The sequence below is a fragment of the Miniopterus natalensis genome, chromosome X, assembly GCF_054644295.1.
Source record: "Miniopterus natalensis isolate mMinNat1 chromosome X, mMinNat1.hap1, whole genome shotgun sequence".
Lineage (NCBI taxonomy): Eukaryota > Metazoa > Chordata > Mammalia > Chiroptera > Miniopteridae > Miniopterus > Miniopterus natalensis.
The window spans coordinates 106819285-106845657 of NC_142103.1; the positions used below are offsets into that span (position 1 = coordinate 106819285).

General features: G+C 58.9%; 2 protein-coding genes across 2 annotated transcripts; one reads left to right on the forward strand and one right to left on the reverse strand.

The window, feature by feature from the left end:
- The first annotated feature begins 4455 nt into the window (after positions 1 to 4455).
- Positions 4456 to 11713, forward strand: GTPBP6 (GTP binding protein 6). The gene is made up of 10 exons (XM_087813490.1): positions 4456 to 4813; positions 5590 to 5727; positions 6258 to 6328; positions 6499 to 6629; positions 6993 to 7054; positions 8117 to 8275; positions 9263 to 9471; positions 10211 to 10359; positions 10721 to 10873; positions 11148 to 11713. Exons 1-10 carry the CDS (start codon positions 4456 to 4458, stop codon positions 11269 to 11271), a joined length of 1554 nt encoding a protein of 517 aa, XP_087669616.1. The 3' UTR covers positions 11272 to 11713.
- A 2317-nt stretch (positions 11714 to 14030) lies between these two features.
- On the reverse strand, positions 14031 to 23144 carry PLCXD1 (phosphatidylinositol specific phospholipase C X domain containing 1). Its single transcript, XM_016223270.2, has 6 exons — positions 22999 to 23144; positions 20914 to 21050; positions 18313 to 18441; positions 17913 to 18068; positions 16625 to 16808; positions 14031 to 15248 (listed from the first exon to the last, which is right to left on the reverse strand). The coding sequence occupies exons 1-6, from the start codon at positions 23126 to 23128 to the stop codon at positions 15010 to 15012; spliced, it is 975 nt and encodes a 324-aa protein (XP_016078756.2). The 5' UTR covers positions 23129 to 23144; the 3' UTR covers positions 14031 to 15009.
- Between the last annotated feature and the right edge of the window lie 3229 nt (positions 23145 to 26373).

Sequence of the window (26373 nt, forward strand, 5' to 3'; positions counted from 1 at the left end):
GGGAGACCCCTTCCGGTCAGCAGCTCCACTCAATGTCCTCATTAAGCCGAGTGTCACAGATTCAGTGGCCCCTCTGGGAGAACCTTAAGGTACAAGCTCTGAGCCCCCCAACCGCCGGTGAGCAGGGTCCTCCCTCCTGCAAATGTACCTTAGAGCCTCCTTTCCCCCCTTTGTCCGCCCCACTGGCCTCCTGGCCTCTGTCCCCACACCCCGCCCCACACACTGGGCATGGATGCTCCCCCTCAGGAGCAGGAAAATCACCTGCAGTCCCCTCAGCCCTCAGCTGGGCGGCTGTCACCTGCTTGAGGCCTGCAGAGCGCCGTGGCCTGAGGCGCCTGCCCACAGCGCGCTGACCTTTGTCCTGCCCGAGCAGCTCTGTGAACACACAGGAATCTGCCTAAACCTCTTCCAGGGGGTTCCAGCCCCAGGTCTGATGGGTGAATGTCGACTCTTAAGTTCAACAGCAAAGGGAGACGTCGTGACGCCCACTTGGTCCAGACCCCACTGGGAAACTCCCTCTTGGACCAGCCTCGGGCCACAGGACCACATCGTCCTGAGTTCTCAGGATGCGCCAGCATAATCCCTGTCCCCAAGTGCTTGTCAGGCCCCAACACCATGTCCCCTGCTGGTTTTGCCTCCGGGTCACACCCACCTCAACTTTGGGTCCCACCCTGCGGGGTGTAGGGTAGAAGCCCCATCCCCAGAGCTGGAAGCTCAGGAAGCACACAGCCTGGCTGTGTAGCTCAGTTGGTTAGAGCATTGTCCTGATACACCAAGGTTGCGGGTTCGATCTGTGGTCAGGGCACATACAAAAAGCAGCCACTGATGCATCAGTAAGTGGAGCAGCAAATCCATGTTTCTCCCTCTGTATCTGTCTCCCTCCCTCTCCCTCTTTCCCCCTTCCTCTCTCTCTAAATCAATAAATAACAATTTAGGAAATAAGTACAGATCATTTCTCTGCAGGGACTGAGTGGGGTGCCCTGGTCATCGGTGTCTCTCCCCCCATCCCCCTTTGTTCCAAGATGAACCCCACGTCCAGAGAAAGCTGTGGGCAGGACGGTCCCACGCTGACTCCTGCTGCATCCCGGGCTCTGAACCCCGCCATAGTCCTGGGCTCCCTCCCCTCCCCCTATGCATTGACCTAACACCTTTGGGGCTCATCTGCCTGCCTCTCGATTCCAAGGACGGGTGCCCAGCCCTGTGAGGAGCCAGCAGCTCAGCCACCCAGCCGAGAGGGAGCCTTTCCCCAAATCGGAGCCCCTCGGAATCCCACTGACATGTGAGAGCTCCTTATGCATCTGCCATTTAATTGTTTCTTTCTCTCAAAGTCAATAAATAAAAATTTAAAAAGGAAAGCAAGTGCTTGGGTGCCAGGGGTTGGGGAGGGCGTGGAGTCTTTGACCTGATGGGAAGGTCGTGGGCTGGTGCCCATGGCTGCCAACCCTGAGAACGTACCCACAGCCCCAGGCTCTGCCTTGAAACAGAGTCGGCACAATAAATGGTATGTTATGGGCATGTTGTTATTACAGTTAAAAATGAGAAGTTTTATAAATGACATCTTGCTCATTGAGCTTCCATTCTGATCCCACTTTGTTACAAATGTGCCAGGCCCTCTGTGCATGTCCTGCAAACTGCTGTGAGGACCAGCTTGCTGCAGTGGGGTATCATCTATACTCTCCCATAGTGCATGGGGACCACCCTTTAGGGGGCTGCTCTGTCCTGTCTGAGCTTCCGGGAGGACCCGGACAGCAGGGTGCCTCCCCCAAATAAGAGCAGGACAGACTCCGACCCCTTAGTGGTCCCTCTCCCCATGTCATTAGGACGAGACCTAAGAAAGGAGAAAATACCCGGCTGATGTGGCTCTGGTTGAGCATTGCCCTATGGTCCAGGAGTTCATGGTTCGATTCCCAGTCGGCGCACATGCCCGGGTTGTGGGCTCGATCCCCAGTAGGGGGCATGCAGGAGGCAGCCCATCAGTGACTCTCATCATTGACATTTCTCTCTCTCTCCCTCTCCCCCTCTCTCTGAAATCAAAACATTTGAAAAAAGGGAAAGGACTGGTTCAGGGCAACACCCCACATTCAGGTCTTGGCGCAATCAGAAAGGAGCAATGTGCAGACGGGGTTTCTCAGGGACATGAGACAACCAGAAAAATTGGGAGACACCAATAGGCTCCATATCCCTGCCCCTAGGGTCCTAAGTGCTACTCACCAGATGACCCGCCTTCCAGACCCTCCCGAGTGGGCCCATGTCCGCAGGAGGAATCCACAGGCCTGAGCACAGAATCTCTTCTGTCAATGGGCCCTCCCGCGCCACTCCACGTGCCCAGCAATCAGTTGATCAGGAAAACCTGCCGCACGCCCTGTTTGTGCTGCATGAATTTGGTCAAAATTACCCAGTAGGCCCACCTGCCGTCTCCACGAGACCCCAGGAGACCCCACGGGAAGGGGGGCCCCACAGGGAGGCCAATGGGGAGGCACAAGACAGAGGCAGGAACCTAGAAGGTGTGTCCAGGGCCCATGCAGTCACCGACGCCCAGCGGTTATCAATTGGGCAGGTCCCCCTGTGCCACTGCACCCCAGCTCCACCCATGTATGTGTACGTGTGTGTATATGGGACTGGACGGATATAGACCAAAATCTCAGGCTACCTGTGTGGTCACATTCTAAGTGGCTTTTATTTCCTTTCTGCACCTAATTACAGGAATATGTCACTTTTTCCCTCAGAGCACATAGTACGATTTAGAGTCCGAGTGACGAGTAAACGCGACCAGGTTCTCACTGTCACCAATCCTCTAATAATGAGCATTTGCAAACACTCCCTTGGAGACTGTACTTGGGGTTTCATCACATCTTGGCCAGACCTTCCATGTAGATGAAGGAAACTCAGATTTCTAAACGAGGCCCTTGAGGCTGTAAACCAGGTAATGAGTGGCCCAGCCAACCACAAACTCATGAAACCCTCCGCAGGGGTACAGACATTCCAGCCCCGGGACTTTAAATACAGGGTTCTGCACTAGACATTCTGACATGTTGGTCAGTCGAGGGAACAAAGTTGCCCACGTCAGACCAGGGACCTCGAGGTTTCCCCATGGACCCATCCACCCACATTCCTTGTGCAGTCCGGAGCAGCAGGGGGACCAGCCAGAAGCCACGGACATTTCTGCACATTTAAAAAGGAACGTTTGGATTAAAACTGTCCTGGGTGAAAACAAGACTCCCTCCGACCCTCACCCAGTGACAGCTGGGATTTCTGTGCCCCTTTGAAGGCTGCACTTTGTTTTGCAGAAAGGAGACCGCTGACAGCAGTCTGAACAGGAGGGGCACTTTCTTTTTAAAAAATGTTCTTATTGATTTCAGAGAGAGGAAGGGAGAGAAACATCAGTGATGAGAGTCATGGCTCAGCTGCCTCCTGCTCGCCCCTGACGGGGGATCGAGCCCACAACCCAGGGCATGTGTCCTGGCCTGGAATCGAACCCTGACCTCCTGGTTCCTGGGTCTAAAACGGGCGCTTTATAAACACCAGCCCACCTCTCTCTGCTGCACGCAGTGGGCTCTGCTATCATTGCCCAGGACACAGCGGCCAGCTGGGTTTGTTCGGGACCCCTGGCGATGGCCTCTGATGCCCAAGGCAAGGTCTGGGGCCCCTGGCGACAGAATCGCAGCCCCAAGGATGAGTCTGGGACCCACTGGGCGCACTTGGCACACCCTCCCCCAAGCGCTCTTAGACGCCCAAATCTGGATCAGGGACCCCCAGGACTGCGATAGGACCCCCCCAAGGCAGAGTCTGGGACCCCTTGGGGGCACTTGGACCCCCAAAGGTGGGCCAGGGAACCCCAGGAATGGGGTGGGATCCCTAGGGGGCACTTGGACGCCCAAGGCTACATCTGGGACCCCTGGAGGGCGCTTCGACCCCCAAGCCTACATCTGGGACCTCCAGAAATTGGATGTGACCCCCCCCCAAGGCAGAGTCTGAAACTCCGGGCGCACACAGACCCCCAAGCTGGATCTCGGACCCTCTAGGAATGGGATGGGAGCCCCAAGGCAGAGTCCGGGGCCCTCGGGGACAGGGTAGCACCCCAAGGCAAAATCTGGGACCGCCAGGGATGCAATGGGACCCCCAAAACAAAATCTGGGGCCCCCGGGACAGGGATGGCACCCAGGACCGACCCCCGACCTCGCGCAGAGGCCAGGAAGGCGCCAGGTGGAGGGAGCGCCCGCCGAGGGTCCGGGCCGGAGCCTGCTCGCCTGCGGTGTTTCCCGTCGCGGGCTCCGCGCGGAGCCCCCCGCGCCGAAGAGAATCACATCCCTGCTCGGGCACCGCGCGCTCCATCGCCCCAGCCAGCGACCGGAAGTCAATCAGGCAGCGACGAGCACGTGACACCGCGCGGCCAATGGGGAGTCCGTACGTGGCACGTCCCCGAGGCCCCGCCCCATGGCGTTCGCCACGCGCGGGATGTGGACCCTGCGGGCCGCCGTCCGCCCGGGGGCCTGGCTCTCTCGCGTGGTCAGGGGCCGCTGGGCTCTGAGGGCCGCGCCGCCGCCGTCACCACCACCTTGTCCCGAGCGCGCGCTCGCCGCCTTCGGCCGCGGGGGTGCGGGGGGCTTGCAGGGGCGAGGGGGCGGAGGCCGCGGCCCACGGGCGGAGGGCCGGAGAAGCGGAGCCGGAGAGGCGGAGGAGGAGCCAGAAGATGCGGAGGAGGAAGAGGAAGAGCTGCTGCGGACGGAGCCCCTGCTGCCCGCCGGCGCCCAGCGCGTGTGCCTGGTTCACCCTGAGGTCAAGTGGGGACCGGGGAAGCCGCAGCTGACACGAGGTGACCGGGCGCGGGGGGCGGGGCTCCGAGGGCGGCTTTAAAGGCTGGACCACATGGGCGGGGCTTCAGGGGCGGGGACGCCGAAGGCTGGAACTCATAGGGCGGGAAGCCTGGGGGCGGGGTTTCACTGGTTTTACTGATAGGACGGGGAGGCGAGGGGCGGGGCCCAGGGCGGGCTTTAAAAGCTGGACCTCAGGGGGCGGGGCTTCGGGGGCGGGGACTCCGAGGGCTGGAACTCATAGGGCGGGGAACAGAGGGGCGGGGTTTCACTGGGTTGACCCTATGGGGCGGGGAGACGGGGGCATTTAAAGGCCGGACCTCATAGGGCGAGATTCAAGGGGTTTCAATGGCTTGACCTTATGGGGCCAGGCTCCGAGGGCCGGAAGCCTGGGGGCGGGGCTTCGGGGACTGGAACTGGACCGGGAGCTGAGACCGGGTTTCCGCGGCAGTACTAATAGGGCGGGGCCTCGGGGGCGGGGCCTCAGGGGTGGACGGCCGGGCGCTGAGGGGGCGGGGCTTCGGGGGCTCGTTATAATAAGGGGAGGAGCCGAGGGGCGGGCTCCAGGGGGCGGGGCTCCACGTGCCAAGCTCAGGGGCGGCAGCTCGAGGCTCTGGCTCCCAGGACAGATGCAGAGGGGCTGGGCTCTGAGAGGGGGCGCTCCATGGGGGGGCAGGGCTCCGAGGGGCAGGGGCTGTGGGGCTTAAGTGTCCCCCGTCCCTGCCTGCCCCCGAGCCCGCCGGAAGCGCCGTCACCAAGGACGCGTCTCTCCCCGAAGCCGAGTGGCAGGTGGCGGAGGCGAAAGCGCTGGTCCACACGCTGGACAGCTGGGCGGTGGTGGAGACGATGGTGGTGCCGACCAAGACGCCCGACAGCAAGCTCATCTTCGGCAAGGGCACCCTGGAGCACCTGACGGGTGGGTCCAGGGCGCTGTCCCTGCCCCTTGCCCCTCCTCCCTGGAGGAGCAGCACCCACAGGCTGTCGCTGGGCAGGACGGAGGCGGCCTCACCAGGACTTGGATCTGAGGTCCACGGAGCCCCCGGGGGCAGCTGAGTGGGGCGGCCCCTAGCCCTGCCCTCCCTCCCGGCTACCCACTCTAGACACCTGATGTGGCTCCTGCCCATAAACCCCTTTTTCCTGGGACCCCTGACAGTCCCCACCCCATGTTGTTGTGGGTAGCGAGCCAGCAGGAGGGTGCTCCCTGCCTGTGTCTCCCCAAGTCTTAGGTGCACTCAGTCCCCGTGGGGCCATGTTACGGGGTCATGTCACCTCTGTGAGTGTTTTTGAGACCCACATGCCTGGACATGGATCCCGGGCTTCCTCTGGACCCCAGTGCACATCCCAGCTGCCTGAACACCCTTCTCAGAGAGTCCGGGGACAGAGCCAATCGAAGTGCAACACGTGTCCCTGAAACGGAGACCCTGATGAGACCCCCCTCTCCCTTAGAGAAAATTAGGGGATTGTCGGGAATCACGGCTATTTTCCTGAACGTGGAGAGGATGTCTGCGCCCACCAAGGTACTCGGGGTGCACTGTGCTGTCCACCGTCTTTGCCGGGGCCTGGGGTCAGCCTCCCCAGGAGGGACAGAGGACATGGGGTTTCAGACAGTGATAGGTCCCCCTTCCCGGAGGCCCAGGGGTGGGGCTGGGCTCCCCAGCAGGTCCCCTCACACACTCTCCTTCTCCAGAAAGAGCTGGAGGCCGCCTGGCGCGTGCAGGTGTTTGACCGATTCACGGTGGTCCTGCACATCTTCCGCTGCAACGCCCGGACCAAGGAGGCACGGCTGCAGGTGGCCCTGGCCGAGCTCCCCCTGCTCAGGTACTGGTACAATACCAGCTGTTGACAGACAACAGACCCCCCTGCTTGTTTTCTTGTGTTCGACTGTTGCTCGGGTGTAGTAAGGACAGAACCTGGCTGGACATGTCCTCTTGGATAGCATAGCTTGCTGGACACCTGCTGGGGCTCGTCCCTCCTTGAGAAACATTGCCCACTGTGGGACCTTGTGTCCCTGACAGTGAAGGCACATGCAGGAGAGAACCCCTGTGAACTCATTCTGTCCGTCAGAGGCCCCACCCAAAGTTCTGTCCCCATCCTCACATTTGACTGTTGAGCCTGCTCCATGCTCCCCGATGGGCCTGTGCATCTTCTCTCATATGCTGAGTGGCCTTGTTTCCACGACAGGTCCAAAATGAAAAACAACCTGGACGGATATGGAGGTAGCTCTCGCTACATCATGGGGTCAGGTAACGTGTCCAGGGTTTTGTCACCAGGTGCTGGGAAGTGGGGAAGTCACGGCAGCCACCTCTGGGAAGGGGACAGCGTCCCCGAACAGTCCTAGTGAGGCCAGGCCTTCACGTGGGCCTTGTCTGCCATCACATGAAACAAGTTCGGGGTCCAGGTGCTCTTGGGGCAGTTGTAACAAATGACCACAAACCCAGGGTTAAAACAAGAGACATTCAAGCCCTCTCTGTCCTGAAGACCAGACGTCTGAGATTCAGGGGTCCCAGGGCCGCACTCCCTCCAGAGGCTCCAGGGAGTGTCCTTCCTGCCTCTTCCAGCTTCTGGGACTTGAGGCGTCCCTGGGCGGGTGGCCGCATCCCCCCATCTCTGTTTCTATCTCCACGTGACTTCTCTATGTCTGTGTCTCCTTTTCTGTCTCTTATAAGGACCCTGTCCTTGGATGTAGGGCCACCCTGACCCAGGACAACCTCCTCTGAGATCCTTCACTTAATCCATCTGCAAAGACCCTGTTTCCATATAAAGTCCTGATCCTAGGTTCAGGAGGCCAGGATATGGACGTGTATGTTTGGGGGTACCACTCAGCCCACTGAGGATATCGGGAGCTGTTCTTCCAAGCCTCCTACTTCCTGCTGAGGGAAGGGGAACCCAGGTGACCTCAGAAGGCAGAAGTTAGAGGCATGGCCTGGCTGGTGTTGCTCAGTGGTTGAGCTCATGTGTGGAGAGGTCATCAGTTTGATTCCAAGTCGGGGCACATGCCCAGGTTGTGGGCTCGATTCCCAGTAGAGGGCGTGCAGGAGGCAGCCGATTGATGGTTCTTTCTATTATTGATGTTTCGCTCTCTCTCTCTCTCTCTAAAAAAATTAATAAAAACATTTTTTAAAAAAGTTGGAGCCTAGGCTGCCTTTTGCTGGGCAGAGCTGTTCTCAGAACATGAGGTGCTGCGGTGGCAGCCGCCTAGGGTGCTGGGCACACTGTCTGTGTCCTGCAGGGGCCTCTGTTACATAGCTGGTCTTGCATTTTCCTCCCGAACCGGCTCCCTGACTCACCACGTTGGCTGTTTTTAGGAGAATCCTTCATGCAGGTGCAGCAGCGTCTCATGAAAGAAAAGGAAATGAAGATTCGCAAGGCCCTGGAGAGACTCCGGAGGAAGCGGCAGCTCCTGGGGCGGCAGCGCAGGCGCCGGGAGTTTCCGGTGGTCTCTGTGGTGGGGTACACCAACTGTGGTGAGTGGGTAGCACCTGAGACGTGGAGGGCCGGCCCCTATGCTGGGCTGGTGTGGATTTTATTTTTGTTTTGTTTTTTAAATCTTCACCCGAGGATATTTTTTTCACTAATTTTTAGAGAGTAGAAAGGAAGGAGGGAAGGAGAGAGAAAAACATGGATGTGACAGAGACCTGTCAATGGGTTTCCTCCTGCATGTGCCCCAACCGGGCCGGGGATTGAACCTGCAACCCAGGTACTTGCCCTTCACCAGGAATTGAACCCTGGACCCTTTGGTGCACAGGCCAACTCCAAGCACTAAACCACGCCGGCCAGGGCTGGGCTGGTGTGTTTTAGGGGAACCCACTTGCCAAGACGATGGCTGTGGTGGTCACCAAGGACCAGGTGACAGTGCTCTTGGCTGCTCAGGCCCACGGCTCCTGTCATGTTAGCAGTGTGTTTGTTCAGCTCCGGACAGTGGGCCAGATGCCCTCATTAATGGATATTTTCAATCTCTGAGCAACAGTCCAGGCCGATGTGGCTCAGTGGTTAAGTGGTTACTGTCGGCCTGCAGACTGAAGGGTTCGGGTTCAATTCCCAGTCAAGGGCAGGTACCTGGGTTGCAGGTTTGATCCCAGGCCTGGTCAGGTCATGTGCGGGAGGCAACCAATCCATGTGTCTCTCTCACATCAATGTGTCACTCTCTCATCAATGTTTCCCTCTTTCTCTCATCAGTGTTTCCCTCTCTCTCTCTCATCAATGTTTCCCTCTCTTTCTCTCTCATCAATGACTCTCTTTCTCTTCCTTCCACTCTGAAAAGCAATGGGAAAATATCCTCGGGTGGGGATTAACAAAAATAGTCATAATAACATACGTGTAAATTCCTGCCTTCCAGGGAGTGCAAACACTACCTGGCTGTGTAGGCGAACAGCCGGGGCCCTTCCCCTGCAGCAGGCGTGGGAGATGTGTGGAGACTGTCACGCACGCGTGTCATTGTCCCCAATGTGCAGGGAAAACCACGCTGATCAAGGCTCTGACGGGGGACTTGGCTGTGCAACCCCGGGACCAGCTGTTCGCGACGTTGGACATCACGGCCCACGCGGGTTCCCTGCCGTCCCGCATGACCGTCATCTACATGGACACCATCGGCTTCCTTTCCCAGCTGCCCCACAGCCTGATCGAGTCCTTCTCTGCCACCCTGGAGGACGTGGCCCACTCGGTGAGTGGGGGTGGGCGGGGCTGGCCATCTGAGCCACACTGGGGATACTCAGGAGAAGTCCCAGTGCCGTCCTGGGCACGACAAACTCCCCAGTGACGTCAGAGGTACTGCAGCGGCGGCTGGGGCCACGAGGCAACTCTTGCTTCCTTCACAAGTTCATGTTTCCTGAAAATCTAAGACTTTTATGAAATAGAACATTTTTAAAAATTTAAGTTCCCCCCCAAAAAGAGCCCAGAAGTGAATACCCCAGATATCTGTGGTATCTTTTTCTAGCGGCCGAATCACAGGTGGCTTTTGTATCTTTTCTGCATTTCCCAAATTTTGCATAATGAATCAACCTGTAAAATGTGGAAAAGTAGGAAGAAAGCAACCTTGAAAATGTGAAATTATGGAAACTTTGAAGATTTCACTGAAAGTTGAAACAGTCCAAAGCTTTGAGTGATCCCTGTTGGGTGGCTGGTTGGCCAGCACCTGGGGGGTGGGGGTGGGGGTGGGGACAGGATGAGCAGGCTCCTGAGTCCCTTGTACCAGGAGCGGCCAGGGCAGGACCCCAGCGAGAGGCCTTGTCCACAGGAACTAGGTGTGTGGTCTCCGGAGCCCTGCCCTCAGGTCCCACCCAGGCCTGGGGTCAGCGTGGGGCAGCTCCCACCTTCTCCCGACCTATCCTGGGCGGGTCTCTGTGTGGGGCCGAGACTGGTGGCCCTGCAAGTCCCGGCCACATGGCCCTTCTCCTCCTCAGGACGTAATTGTGCATGTGCGAGACCTGAGCCACCCCGAGACGGAGCTGCAGAAGGTCAGCGTGCTCGCGGCCCTGCGCGGCCTGGGTCTTCCTGCCCCGCTCCTAGACTCCGTGCTGGAGGTGCACAACAAGGTGGACCTGGTGCCCGGGTGAGTGGCCCTGCCCAGGCCCTATCCGGGACCTGGGGCCTCCATTCCCACAGTAGCCGGCTGGCTCAGGAGGGGAAGGGGATTAGAGCACCCTTCTCACAGATGCTGCCTGTCACAGCAACACTAACGGACCCCCAGAATCCCATGCGTGGGGGTGACCTGCTCTGCACTCTGCAGGCCCTATATTTCACCCCAGCCTCTTCGTGGTTTAACCATTGCTCCCTTTATCTGCCCCTCTGGTGGGGCTGTGCCTCCCCTGGGACTGACTGAAGGTCACAGTCGGGGTCCTGTGGGCAGGGTCCTGTGGGAACCTCACTCGGCTGTCCTCGGCTGAGCCATGTCTGCGGCCGTCTGCACACAGGTATTGTCCGTCAGAGCCAGGTGCCATCGCCGTGTCTGCCCTCCTGGGGCTGGGCCTGGAGGAGCTTAAGGCTGAGCTGGAGGACGCTGTGTTGAGAGCCACGGGGAGACAGGTCCTGACCCTCCGAGTGCGGCTGGCAGGGCCCCAGCTGAGGTGCGTGGAGCTGTGGGGCTGGGGGGGGGGGGAGGCGGGGGGCTGGGGCCAGGGGGCTGTGCAGCCTGTGGTGCGTGCAGGATGCTCAGAGAGCTCTGTGTTCTGAGCACAAATCTGACTTAATCGCCCCACATGTGACTGCCAGGGGCCCCGCTGGGCTGTGCTACCATGAGAGCGGAGGTCTGAGTGTGGGCTGGGTCACCCAGGGCAAAAAGTTACCCTGAGCTTGCAGTTTAGTGCCAACCTGTCTCCCTAACCTGCCCCTTCCCCCCAGCTGGCTGCACAGAGAGGCCACGGTGCAGGACGTGCATGTGGTCCCAGAGGCCAACGTTGCCGACGTCAAGGTCATCATCAGCAACTCCGCCTACGGGAAATTCCGGAAGCTCTTTCCAGAATGACTGGACAGCTGTGGCCTGGGGATAGTCCTTTCAGCCTGAGAATTAGGCCGGTCCCTCCTCTGTGATCGTGGCTGGATATCGGTGGTCGTGGTCAGACATGTGGGCGGCTCCTGTGGACTAGTTTCCCGCCCGGACATTTCAGCTACTGGATGTTAAACCTCGGTTCTTGTGTTCACAAACTAGCCTTTGTCCAAAGGAAATCTAACTTCTGGATTTGTTCACAGCAGGAAGTCACATCCTGGAGCAAAACTGCAGAGACTGCTGCTCCGAATGCCGACAGGCCGGAGACAGAGTCCTGGCCTCACAAACCTAGCCGAGGTCTTTCAGCTTTTGGAGACTCACATGCTTCCCAGAGACCCGAGAGTGAGCACGTTCCTAAATGAAATGCTGAGGGGAAGGGAGGCTCTCTCCCTTTTCTCACCCAGAAAAAGTTTTTATGTAATTTTTTTCCTTAGATGTGTTTTTGCTGTTACAGGGTGTTTCTTAAGTTGTCCCAGACGTCAGCATCCTGAGAAAATAACCTCTCCCCGTCTCCTGAGCTTGTAGGCAGCATGTGGGTAAACCTCCTAAACACTCCAGAGCAGGTCCTTGTTTATGAGGCTCCAAGACACACAGTGAACAGGCCCTGTCACATCCTCACACCACCCCACCCCTGGCTGCCTGACTCAGCCATGCTGGGGAAACTCAACTTGGGAAGGTATGGAAGCCAGAATCCTGTCCCCAGAGATGTCCACATCCTGACCCTGGGGACCTGTGATGTCACCTTAATGGGCAAAAGGACCATGCAGACAAGACCAAGGTCAGGGTCCTGAGATGGGGATGAGTGCGTTACCCTGGTGGCCCTACATGGGTCCCTTTATTAGGTCCTCACAGGGTCCTAATAAAGGGAGGTGGCAGGTCACAGACAGGATGTGAGGACAGACCCAGAAGCTGAGTCAGAGGAAGCTGAGAGCCATGGTGCTGGCTCTGCAGACGCAGGAGGGGCCACCTACCCAGCCTTGCAAGTGCCTCCAGAAGCTGGAGACAAGAACACAGACTGTCCCTGCAGCCTCCAGAGGAGCCAGCCCTGGGACACCTGACAGCCCCGTGAGACCCACTCAGACTCCTGACTCTAGAACTGAGTAAATCTGTGCTGTTTGAAGCTTCCAACTGTGGTCACGTGTTATAGCCGCCCAGGCACAGCCACACATGTGGGATCCTGAGTGTGGGACGGGAGTACAAGGGCCCCTGAGCCGCCCACGTGGGACACAGTTTACCCAGCGCCCCCCGAGAGCTGGGCTCCAGGGACCCCGCAGGCTGAGTGCAGAGCTGGGACAGAGTCTTGGCCTCACCACTCCCCACCCCAGATGGGCTTGTCCCCTCCCAGTTACGGGTCCACTGTGCCCAGAGGAGCCAGGGCCCTGAGAACAACCCTGAGTGGGTGGGAGGGAGGCAGGCGGTGGGGCTGGGCAGACCCCGCAGTGCCCACCACCTATCTGACAAGGGACAGTATTGGGAGAGGAAGAACATCCCTCAAACACAAAAGTCTCACAAACTCATCTTTAAAATTAAATACAGCCCAGCGAGGCGTGGCTCAGCGATTGAGCGTCGGCCTAGGATCCAGGAGATCAGGGTTCGATTCCCAGTCAGGGCACAGGCCCGGGTCGTAGGCTTGATCCCCAGTTGGGGGCGTGCAGGAGGCAGCCGATCAATGACGCTCTCATCATTGATGTTTCTGTCTCTCCCTCTTCCTCTGTTTGAAATCAAGATATATTAAAAAAACACACAGAACCTTTGAAGTTAAAAATATGACGGTACTAAAAGCATTGACCTGGTCTTTGGTTTTATAAAGCAAAGATGAACAGGCGGGAGGAGGTACAAGTCAATTGTTTAAATACATTTTCATTGATTTCAGAGAGAGGGAGAGTGAGAGAAACATCGATCAGCTGCCTCCTGCACGCCCCATGCTGGAGATCGAGCCCGCAATCCCGGCACAGAGCTCCGTGGGTGGCTGACCCAGCAGAGTGGACACCTGAGGTGGCCCGTGGCTGGCCCCGGCTCCATGTATGGGTCGCAGGGGCCCTTGTTAAGTAATGACATCCTTTTGGGAAGTGACTCATTTAATCCCAAAGAGAACACATTCCAACACAGATTCAGCAGTGATTTTCAAGACCGTCCTAAGAAGCCCTTGTGTCTGGCGCCCTCACATTTAGGAGGGATGTTCCCGAACAGGAGCCGCACGAGACCCTGTCGCTGCCCTGGCCAGTGTGGGTCAGCGGTTAGAGCGTGAGCCCAGGCACCAAAGGAAGGATCCTGGGTTCCGACTCCTTCCACCCCACTCCTACGTCAGGGTGCATGCGGGAGGCAACCTGTTGCGGTGTCTCACACCGAAGTTCCTGTCTCCCCCGCCCTCCCTGCACTTTCTCTAAAAAAGAAATGGAAAAAATATCCTGTGAGGATTAAAAAAAAAAATACAGCGATGATAGCTGTCCCTGTGAACGGATGCCTCGTAGTCAGAGACGGGAGATGGGACTGTCCCTGTGAACGGATCCTCATAGACAAGAGAGATGGGAGATGGGACTGTCCCTGGAAGGGGAGGGTTAGCTGTGAGCTCGCTGCCTGATTTTCACCCCTGGGGGCTGGGAAGCCCCACTCCGGGCCCTCGCCAGGCGTGAAGGTCCTGCCTGGCCGTGTGCCCGGGAGGAGGGGGCCCTGGGGACCTCACTGGAGGTGCCACGTGACAGTGGATGTGCACAGAGGAGGGACAGCTGTGAGGTCGGGGATGGAGGCAGCCCCAGCTGGCAGGACGACCTCGTAGGACACGGCCCACACCTGTGTGCTCACCTGCATGAAGCACATGCAAAGGCGGCCTCTGGGAAATGGGGGCAGTGTGCTCAACACGTTCACGTTGGTCCTACCAGGACACTCCCAGGGTCCCTTAGGTTCCTTCCGACCTTCACAGCCAGAAACAGCAGCAACGGCAGCCACCCCAGGAAGCCTGCCGGCCGGGGTGGAGGGGAAGAAGGGACAGGCCCTGGTTTCTCTGGAATTAGAAACAGTCCCTGTTTTTTATTTTATTTAATTTTATTTTATATTTTATTTGGTGAATACTCACCTAAGGATATTTTTTCCATTGATTTTTACAGAGTGAAAGGGAGGTTGGAAGCGAGCGAAACATGGATGTGAGGGAGACACACCGACTGGTTGCCTCCCGCATGCCCCCCAACCAGGGCTGGGGACCGAACCTGCAACCCAGGTACGTGCCCTTGACTGGGAACCGAAGCTGCGGCCCTTCGGTGTGCAGGCTGGTGCTCTAACCACTGAGCCTGCCGGCCAGGGCCCCCCGTCCTTTGCTCAGGAGAGTCCATTGCGCTCAGTCCCATCCCACTGGCATGATCCCACCGAGGCCTCCAGCAGCCCCTGGAAGCGTCAGGGTGCCACTCGGCTGCTCCAGAAGCCCCCAGGTGAGGGGACACCTCTGAGCACTTCTCGTGGGTGACCACGGACAGCAGGTCCAAACCTGGAGAACACAACCCACAATTCCAGGTAACTCCTTCCTTGAAGACGTGACCCCGTAGTCGTTTAATCTTCAGCATAGTCACTGAATTCACCAGAGACACTGAGGCCAGTGAAGCCAGGGGCTCCCAGGGGGCTGAGGGATGCTGCCCGCGACGCCCCCCCCCATTCTTTCGTGCCCAAGCAGCCAAGAGGGAGGAAGGGTGAGTCCTGGCGCCCCCCATGTGCGGAGACGGAGGGAGGTCAGCACCCAAGCAGCTTCCGGTTGAGTCTTATGACGTCGCTGACGAAGGTGTCGGCGCCAATGAAGTCGCCCGCGATGATGTTGGTGCAGCTGGGGCCCGGCCCCGGGCGCTGCTCACGGACCCACTCGCTCAGGTGCGGCAGGTTGGGCAGCGTCATCTTCTTGAGGGACTCGGACGGGTGCGCGAGGATGTACTCCAGGTTCTCCGTGAGGTTGATGCCGGCCACAAACAGCCCGCCTGCAGCAGCGGGGAGACGGGGACCGTGACTGAACCTAGGCACCCGCTCCCTTCCCCCGAGGGGCCTGCTTCAGAAACGGGAACTGGCAATGGGGTGAAACTCGGGCATCCCTCCCACACAGAGGGTGCGGCGGGAAAATGACCCTGAAGGACAGCGGCAGACAGAATAATGTCCCCAAAGATGTCCACGTCCTAGTCCCCATGAGCTAGACCCAACGTAGGATGGACATCTGTCCACCCACTCACTTGGAACCACCCGTCTGTCCGTTCACGGGAGGGTGGACTTCTGGGTGGTTTCCAGCCTGGGTCCTCTCACAGGCCTGGCCCCACCCACACAGTGGGACCTGGTCAAGTCCAACGTCCAGGCAGGTCTGAGCCAGGACCCTGCCCCCCAGACCCCCTGTGAAGACCCACCTAGCCATTAACAACACAGACCAGAACCGGCCACCAAAGCAAGAGTCTTTCTGCAAAAACCGGCCGAACTGAGAATGAGGCAAAGGTCAGTGTGTGGACCTGGATGAAGGCAGGGATGCTGCTCACATGGGAACCAGGGACCAGGGGATCCAGAGGGTAAGAGCACCCGGGTTGGGCACAAGGCTGGGCGCTCACAGATGTGTCACCAGTGATGGACGGGCCCCCACGGCTGGCCCTGCTGTTTGAAACGCACACTCACATCGGCTCAGAGGGAGCAGCTGTGTGAATTGTGAGATAGGCCATCAAGTGTCACACACACCAGACTCATCGGGGTGTCTGTGATACGAACTGGGACCCAGGAGGTCAAAGTGGCCGTGGACACAGCAATGCGCCCCTGACCACAGATCTAAACCGTCAAAACCACAGACTCCATAAGCAAGAAAAATTCCCTTCTTCGAGCTGGCAGCGACGCCGAAGCAAAAACCACACTGTCAGAATAAGCCGGGGGCCCGTGTAGCACGTTTGCCTCAAAAGTGCTGATTTCCTTGCAAAAGTGAGAGCCACTGGGTTGAGGAGACCCCGCCGGGAAACCGCAGGGCTGTGGGCGATGTCAGAGGTCCACGGAAACATGGGAATCCCACGCTGCTCCTTGCTTGGAGCCATGGGCTCACATGCCACCAAGCAGGCCTTCTGCACCAAACCCACATGCATGTGCACACAGGTGTGCCTACATGACGTCCACATGCACACGTGTGCTTGTATTGACATGCACATACATGGCATGTGGATTTGTGGTACACACATGTACAGGCACGACACGTGGATGCTCATGTGCTTATCATGTGTACATGTGCACACACACGTACATGTTGATGCACACACCACATGCTGCTCTAAATCCCCTTCACATCATGCCCAAAGCACGCATGTGACCCTCCTCCCCGCATGGGACGTGCACCCACCTGGGCGGCCGCAGCTCTTCATGCGCTCCAGGTAGTGGATCAGCTTCTCAGGCTTCACCTGGTCGCCCCACCAGTAGGGGATCCCCGGCCACAGCTCCGGGTGCCGGCCCACGGTGCACTCGTCCTCGTAGGACAGGAGCACCTGCTGGCCCCGAGCCCACAGCTGGCGCAGTGTCGGCACCTCCTGCAGGGAAGGTGAGAGGGGGACGGACAGACTGGGAGGAGGTATCCGGGTGTCTGAGAGGACAGTGATGGCAGTGGGGGGCCCCTACATCCGGACTGTCACAAGGACATGACACTCGCTTTCTTTCAGGGCAGCCCGACCTCACTTGGTTACTGACCAAAAAGGAGGGTCACCAGGAGTCGGTGTTACAGGTGAAAGTGCCGGTCTGCTCTCCCTCCTTGGATGGACGTGTCCCCACCTCCCTCATCCCCCCGCTGTGACTTCCCCACTGAGACTCAGGATGCTGGCGCACCCCCAGGGCAGCCTCTTTCCCCCCCAGGTGCCCTCCAGGGGACCTGAGTGACTGGGTGTCCCCAGGCTCATGGCAGCACTGTGGTCATTGCTTCAGCCCAAGTCTGTTGGGGACGTGCTTTCCGAGGCCCCACAGGATGGGACTGGAGAGATGGAGGGTTGACATGAGTCTAGTCAGTCAACCTAAATGGTCGTGGGTTTAACCCTTCAGGGTACTGGGCATGAAGGTTGGGCACAGGCCAGAGGCCACCAGCCAATGGAGGGAGTTATCTGCTTAATTAAACCACAGGTGGGGTCACAGGCTGAACTGTGTCCCCAAAATTCTCATGTGAAAGCCCTGACCCCCAGGACCTCAGAATGGGGTTGCCTTTGGAGATGGGTCATAGAGGGGCGATTAAGGTCAAATGAGGTGACTAGGGTGGCCTTGATCCCACAGGACTGGGGTCCTTATAAGAAGAGATTAGGACACAGACACACACAGAGGGATGACCGTGTGAGGACACGCAGGAGACGGCGTCTACAGGCCAAGGAGAGGGGCCTCAGGAGGCACCAGCCCTGCCCACACCTGGGTCTCAGATTCCAGCCCCAGGGTGGGGAGAGAACACGTCCTGACGGTCCTGAGGCTCCCAGTCTGTGTCGGCTGCTGTGGCAGCCTCGGGGGCACTGAGAGAAACCACGTGCTCATAGGACGTGGGCACCAGGATCATCTCAGCATCATGTCCATATGGGGGACCCCGTGAGCCGAGGGAGTCTGTGCTCTAATCTCACCCTCACCTTCCCAGGAGACCTGTGGGGAGGCCCTGCCCATCTCACCCCTCGCGGACACAGCATGTCCCCAAAGATGTTCTTGATGCAGGTGACCAGGTACTCGTGCAGGTCCTCGGTCATCCCCTCGAAGTTCCTGCAGGCCAGGATGACCACCTCCCGGGGGTGGTTCTCCAGCCACTCGGAGATCTCCGTGAGCGTGTCCTGGGCAGGGACAGGAGGGCACAGCCTTGACACAGGCCGGAGTCAAGGACGCTCCCAGCCACACTCACTGGACACAGGGGTCAGGTTCCAAACAAGCAAACACAGAAAGCACCCGGCTGCCCTCCCGCGCAGAACCCAGCCGCCCCAGTGAGGGCTGGACCACTGTGCCCGTCGCGGCTGGAAGCCTCCTGGGCCGTGCCTGCCCCCCCCCCAGCAGGATGGTCCCCACCCCCGGCCCCCTCACCTCCACCAGCAGGGTCGTGTACAGCATGTGAACAAAGTGCAGGTTCTTCTCTGAGCCCTCGGGCATGTGGGCGATCCGCAGGTCCAGGTACCGTACCCCCGTGTCCAGCTGCTCCGTGACATTCAGCACCTGCAGGCCAAGGTGGGTCGTCTGCCCGGGTGCCGGCAGCTCCCACCTGGGCTCCGCACTGCCTTGCTCAGCGGTGCGCTATCACCCCATGTCACGTCATAGCGTGGGGACCCGCCCACCGGCTGGGGAGCCACAGGTCGAACCTGGGGTGGGGGCCCCATCCTGTGGAGCCACTGGGCTGGCCCCTGCCATCCATGTGCCCTTGGCCCTCACCCTGGACTCGGGCATCTCCAGTCTCATCTCCTCCCAGGCAGTCACTGGGAGGCCCCAGTCCCCTGCTGTGGGCCGCAGCCACCCAGGGTGGGGCCCAGGGCACCCCTCCTGGACCCTCGGAGATCAGAACATGCCCAGGAAGGTCAACCGCAACGGGCACTGTTCACCCACAAACATCTCACAAATAGCTGTAGGAAAGGCAACGAGGAATCGAGACAGAAGGGGAACAAGGGTCCCCAATCCCCCCGAGTCACGGTGGGGACAGCGAAACGGATCCGACAGGGAGAGTGTGGGGCTGTGATGGAAAAGGTAAATTGGTGCAGAGGTGGGAAACGGGAGGCAGGGCGGCACTGTCCCTCTATCCGAGTAACAAGGGAAGGAAGCCTCATTCACACAAAAAGTAAACATGCTGCTCTGCGCCCTGTGGAAAGGAATGGAAAAGGCAAGTGATAACCAGGGGCTGGGGCCTCGACACAACACAAAGGTGGAGAGACCAAGGGCACAGTTTCTACGCCCTGCAGGGCCCTGCTGGGAGCTGGGAAACTGACCTACTGGGTGCAGGGCGGAGCAGCTGTGCCGGGCGAGGCCTAGTGTGGGGGGGAGGGCCTGGCAAGCATCACCCATGGGCCGCCCTAAGTCCCAGAGCCACAGGCACCCTGTGAGGGCAAATCAGCAACTGCAGGTGCATCCAAGGGTCGGAGTGTCCCTCCCGTCCAGGGGACAGTGAAATCTGCCTGGGATCCGGAGCCCAGGGCTGACCCTGCTTAGATCTGGGGGCAGGACCCCCCGCTGCCAGAGGACCCCCTAACAGGCAGGATCCCTCGTGTCCCCCAGCCGTTTGTGTTACAAAGCCACAGCGACGCCCTCCCTCCCGTGGCCTGCCTCCGGCAAACGTTACATGTTAATCAGCTTCTGGGCACAGCAGGTACCTCAGAAAAATCACTTTCAGGGGTCGCAGAACCTCCCAGGTTGCCATGCACCTGGGCAGACTGAACCATCGCCCGGCACCTGGATGCATAAGTACAACCCGAGGTTATTTCCTCTGCGATTCCCCACAGGCTTTCAGCTTTTTCAGCAGTGCCCCCCCAACACCCCTCCAGCAAGGCTGCACCCCGTGACTGTTCGGAGTTCTGTCCGATCCTGTACCAGGAGTTGGGAATGTGGTTTCCCCACTTTCACTCGCATGTGGGCCCCTGCAGGGAGCGTTGGAAACTCCCAGAAAAGCAATTACCTGGGACCCAGCCCCGGGATGGGGCGGGGCGCTGGTTTCCCGGCAACGCATCGGGAGGGAGCCCCAAACCTTGCTGGGCCTGGCCCACAGCAGAGTAGAGAGAGCTGGGGTGGGTGTCCCCTGGTGGGCCAGACATTGGTGCCACCACCTGCCATCACCTGCCACCACCTGCACCCCAGGCCTGGACCAAAGCCACCTGGATGCCCCCACCCACAGCCTGGGCCACCGTGAGCAACTCGGGAGGCCCCTCCTCTTCAGCTCCCACAAGGACCCCTGGTCCCCTGGCTCAACAAGGGAGGGCTGTGCGCGACAGAGCAATGGGGCAGAAAGAAAGGAAGGACGGCCTGGCCCGGGCACCAGGAGGTCAGGGTTCGATTCCTGGTCAGGGCACAGACCCGGGTTGTGGGTTTGGCGTGCAGGAGGCAGCTGATCCATGGCTCTCAGCATTGATGTTTCTCTCTCCCTCTCCCTTCCTCTCTCTGACATCGATAATAATAATAAAAAGGACAGGCTTAATTGTCTGTCAAAAATAAGGGAGGAGTCGCCCCCTCGCTCCCTCTCTCGGAGCATTTACTTGAGAAACATGTAAGGGAGGCTCTTTCCTTTTCCGGGTGTATGTCCCTCGACCGTGCCTCTGGCCGGCCCCCACAGCTCGGTGTCTCCCGCAGGCCGGGGAGCCTGACCCTGAGGGAGGAAGGCGCCCCCTGGGAGGAAGGCCTGGCCCCAGGCTCACACACACCTGGGGACAATGAGACCCGGCCCCGGGGGACCGGGAGTGTCCGCTCAGATGCCCGGGAGGCCACACACCTCCTGCTCTGCGACCCCTGGGCAGCTGCCTGCATGGGCCTCTCATTCCGGTTTGGAGCTGATCCTGCAGTAACCTGTGTTCTTGGTCTCTGACCCCAGTGCGGAGGGCTCTGGGTTGGCAGGAGCTTTGTTTTTAATTCTTTTCCCCCAAAGGGTTAGGGCGCCGGCCCAGGAGGGTTAGGGTGACGCCGGAACCAGCCCCCAAGCCCGAAGATGCTTACCTGGGTGACGGACCACTTGAGCACCGCGGGCTGGGTAACACACGGCAGGACCTTGGCCAGCAGCAGCAGCAGCCGGGACTGGGTGTGGGAAATGGGGGATTTCCGGTTCAGGCCGTAGGTCATGGTGTCGTGGCTGCCTGGAATCAAACCACGGACATGCCACCTCAGTGCCCCCTCAGCTGTGCGTGGAGCTGCACGCGGAGCTCTGACAGGGAACGTGCGGAGAACACGTGGAAAACCCTTGGAGAACATGCCCAGAACACACACACGCAGGGTGGATGGTGCCCCCCAAATTCACGTCCTCACAGAGCCTGCTGATCGGGCTTTATCTGGAAATAGGTCTTTGCAGACGGGATTAGTGAAGGCCCTGAGATGAGGTCGTCCTGGGTCAGGGGGGCCCAACGCCCAAGGACAGGGTCCTTGTAAGAGGCAGAAGACAAGACACAGACACAGAGGAGAAGCCTGGGGAGATCAAGGCGGAGACAGGAGGGAGGCGGCCACCAGCCCGGGGGACGCCTGGAGCCCCAGGAGCTGGGAGAGGCAGGAAGGACCCTCCCTGGGGCCTCCGGAGGGAGCTCAGCCCTGGGACCCCCGGATCTCAAACGTCTGGCATCCAGGATGGAGAGAAGATGAATTTCTTTGTTTTAAGAAATCCGATTTGTGGTATTTTGTTATAGTGGCCACTGGAAACTCCCATAACCAATACATCTTAACTGCATAGAAATGAGAACATAAGATAGATGGAAAAATTAAAATTCTATGTTTGTATTTGTTTTACATTTATATATTTACATGGTATATTTTATGTATAATATATATGGATACACATGTACAGGGTGAGGCAAAGGTAGGTTTGCCGTTGTGAGTACGGGAAAGACAGTTTATTCTAGTATTATTAATTATTGTATTATTTTCCATACGAACAACTGTAAACCTACTTTTGCCCACCCTGTATATGGGGATAACCCATTTATATTGATACATTTGTATATATTTTAAACAATCATGTGCTCGCCCTGGCCGGTGCATTCAGTGGTTAGAGCGCACAGAGGGTCGCAGGTTCCATCCGGCTCAGGTCGGGGCACCTGTGGGAGCCAGCCCATCAGTGTCTCTCTCCTCTCTTTCTTTCTTTCTCTCCCCCCCCCCCCCGCCAATGGAAAAAGTACCTTCACTCCTTAGGTGAAGATTAAAAAAACTAAAGAAAAAAAAAATAATAACATGATCAAACTGGAATTTTTTACCTGCTATGACTAACACTCAGCCTTTTCCAAACCAGTAAACGTGGGGCCGGATGCTGCGTCCCGACTGTCCACTGCGCTGTTTGCATGTGAGGGACAGCTGTCACCGCACACCCCCCTGGACGTGCCCGTGTGTGCGCGTCACCTCAGCTGAGAGGACAACTCCTGAAAGTTAACGGTGCAGGTGTGGCGGGCGGGGACGCTGGTGCACACCCCACATGCCTGGGCGGCCATCTCTCCAATGTCCTGGGCACTGGCGCCTCACCCTGCAGCTGCCCACCTGCTCTGGTCACCGGGGGCCCCACCCGCACCCAGACATCTGTTCAGCACCTTTGCATGCAGCCCTTTTCTGCAGTAAAATAGGCTCGAGACAAAGATTCTTCAGTTGGATGAGAGAGTCCCCGAACTGCATAGCGAGCCCCCTCGTAGGTCGACGAAACTTTGGGCCCTCCAGGTGCCAAGTGCCGGAGATGCTTGGCACACCTGGGACCCAGAGATGAGGAGCCTGAAATCCCAGGGGTTCCCGCAGAGGAGGGACACACTGACAGAGGGACAGGCTGACACAGGGACAAGCTCAGGGAAGGCAGCATCCTCACATCCCCTACATCACTTCTCCCCCTGAAGCCATGGTTTCCTGAGGTTCACCATGCACCCTGCGGGCCGGGCATACGAGTGAGATGAAGCAGACACTCGTGTGTGCCCATGCGCACGTATGTGCATGTATGTGCATGTGTGTGCATGCATGTGTGCGTGTGCATGAGTGTACACGTGTGCGGTTCTTGGAGTTTCCCCACCCTCAGGACCCATCCTGCAGCCCGGTGCCCCCCGAGGACACACAGGCCCTCACCTGGGATGGACAGGTGGTGCAGGGGCATGTCCCAGAGCCGGGGGCACAGCGCCGACATCCAGTCTGCATTTGGGTTCCTGGTGCAGGGCAGGCTTGGGAAGCTGCCCGACGCGCTCACCTGCCCGCCCATCAGAGGTGAGCCAGAGCCACCTGAGGAAGGACAGGACACGAGGTCGTGCAGTTAGACTCAGGTGCACAGGGGCCGTGGCTTTGAGGGAAAAACAGACTTCCTTCCAGGGGCAGTTTGGGAAGTTGAGTGTAGGGGAGAGTGGGGAGTAGCTTCTGAGAGAGAGAGAGAGGCCAAGAGGGGCAGAAACAGAGACAGAGAGAGACAAAGAAAGGGACAGAGAGACAGGGACAGAGACAGGGAGGAGAGGCAGAGACAGGCAGATGTAAGAAAGACACAGAAATACAGAAATAGAGATAGAGAGACAGTGGGACAGAGAGGGAGAGAGACAGACGGGGAGACAGAGACAGAGTGACCTAGGAGTCCCAAAGCCAGTTCCCCAGGGTGGCTGGGGCACATGTTCACTCTCCAGGGGCCCCCTACCCTTGGGTCATACCAACCGCCTGGATAAGAGAAGGGGCTCAGCGGTGAGTCCGTGGGTCTGAGTTGTGAGGTCTTCAATCCTGGGGGTGGCAGAGCCGGGGGAACCCAGGTCAGCACCCTTGGCCCCCGTGGAGGTCTGCCCCACGTGTTGGGGTTTGATGCAGGAAACCTGCCTGTGTCAGGTTCCCAGACTGACCCTGCGCGCCCCCAGAACTGAATGCCAGGAGGGCAGAGCGGGAGGAGATCTCAGGGGTCCCTAAGTTAAGGCTGCAGCTGCCACCTCTGAGCGTCTGACTTCTGCCTGCTGAGCACAAGTTAATTTATTCTCAGGATAAGAGGTGAGCATGTTACTGCCCAGCCTCACAGGTGAGCACGCCCCACAGTGGTCTACGGGGACCTGCCCCCCTCTAGGTCCCTCTCATGCCAAAGTCCCTTGGGGTTCCCCGTCAGCATGGGACTCGGGGACCCCTGGGTTTCACAGATGCTGCAGGGCGAGGCCAGGTTCCCAGGCTGCCCTGCCCTGGCTGTTGAGACACCCGAGCCTCCACCTGTGACCGAACCGCTCATGCAGGCAGTGATTGGCACGTGGAGACACTCAGGAAATAGCTCGCAGGTGAGCAAACAGGCAGACGAGCCCACGGCCGCCAGACCCGCGGCATTCCTGCCGTGGTCCTCACCAGGCTCCCCGAACACTCACCACGGAGGCCCTGCCAGCAGTGTCAGGACAGGGGACCTCGGGGCATTGAGTCCTTACCCTGCTCGCTGTGCTCAGTCGCCCGGGAGCCCAGCTGGGCTTGTCCCAGCCCCGGGTCCCTGGCCCAGCAGTTCTGAACCCAGGAGGTTCAGCCCTGGACCCGGTTCCCTCTGCCCCATCCCTCTGGGTCCGGGTGGGGGTCAGAGCCTGAGGGTCAGGAGGTGGGGACCATGCGGGGAGCACCTCCTGCCCGTCTGCCACCCCTGCCCGCCTGCCCGCCCGGCTCCCCTCGGGGACTCAATCCCGAAGGAGAGCGGCACTCACCTCCTCCAGCCGCAGTCCCTCCAGCAAAGTTCCCGGCTGGGCTCCAGCTCCCTCTCCTCTGCCCTGGAGACTCGGGCACTTCGGGAAAACACTCCCTTCAGCCCTGATTGGATGCGGGAAACACCCAATCCTGGGAGGAGGGGGGGAGGAGCCAGGTCCCAGCACAGCCCCGTGGCCCCGGACACAGCTGCCACCCCTGAGTCCAGAACAGGACCCCACTGTGGGGACAGCACTGCCCGGCAGGAAGGGGGGTCCTCGGCCCTCCCAGCCTCCAGCCTGTGGTGGCGAGACCCGGTGGGGACGTCAGGAGGCCCTGACCGTTGCTGTGGGGCCCAGCAGTCACAGGATGGGGATGGGATGATGTCCTGAGTGTGGCCCCAGGTCAGCAGTCAGAGGTCAGGCCATGACCTCATTATCCGAGCGCTCTGATCCCTGTGCATTCTTGGTCACTCTGGGCCCCCGGAGCACAGCCTGGCTTCTGTCCCATCCCAGGTCTGGTTGCATCATATCCAGCCCTGCCCAGGATTTCCCAGCAGAGCTCCAGCAAGTGGCTGAGTCCTTTCTGAAGTGTCCGGCCTCTTAGCCTTGAGTGGCCCTTGTCCCAGACCCAACCAGGGTGTGTTGCCTGAGTGGAGAAGTGGACGTCCAGGGCACGTCCGGTCCTGTGGACTCGCCCAGCCCTGTCACCTGTCACTGACCTGAGGTTTCTGGGAGCCCAGCAGGGTGGGTCCCTCGCCCTCCCCCCTCCCTGTCTCCTCTCTCTGACTTGGTGGGTGCGTCAGTGAGTCAGCAAAGTGCCCTGTGCCCTGCATGTCCCCATGCTGGCCAAGAGTGGGCAGAACCCAGGGGTGCACGTGGGTGGGGTGGGGTCGGAGTGCTGGGGCATTTGGGGTACAATTCTCTCTCCCCTGTGTTGCAGGCACCCCTGCCTCTGAGCTATGGGCTGCAGGTGGCCTTGGGGCCAGCTGTTGTCTTATGGGGACACAACTCAGCTGCCCACCTGTTATAGGATAGCAAGAACCTAGGAGAATTCAGGGACACGTGGCATAGGGAGACTGAGACAGACAGTTAAACAGCAGTCTGCAGCCACCTAGTAAATCTTGTCTTCCCTCAACCAGGGACACCTGAGAGTAAATGGTTTGCATTTCCCCTCCCCAACCAGAGGGTAGGTAGGTTAAATTGCTCTCCTCAGGTACACAGACAGTGGAAATCCAATCAGTGCCGCTCGCCAACCACACCCAAGGACAGATGGAAGGAATAAATCTCATTTGGGTGCATCAGCATAAAGCTGGTGAATATTCTATTGAGATCCTGCCCTAAAGGCCCAGCCTTTAAAACCCTCAAAATGAAGGTCCAAGCACGTGCTCTCCCTCCCAGGAGCACGCCCCTGCCTCCCCCACATATTCCCTCACAGGCTGGCATCCCCTAAACTCTAAGGGACCCCACGAGGCTTGCAACCAGGGTGCAATGGGCAGTGGCAGCTTGCCCTGGGATAACCCCCTGAACCTCCCCTGAGACCCCTTTTCTCCGACTTCTCAGGGAACACGAGCAGCCCAGCCCACGCTCATTTCCCCACCCAGCCCCTCTCCTGCTACTGCTCCCGCCCTAAGCCCGTCCTTGGTTCACTGTCCCCGGATTTAATAAATATCCCCTAAAATTCACCTGGACTCACGTTGTGAAATCTTTCCTGCACGAAGTCTAGAACCCACGCACTACACCTGCTGGCCCTGGGCAGACCCGTCAAGGGCCAGGTTCCCTTTCCAGTGACACTATGACACGACCCACTGGTGACCAGCAGCCTAACCTG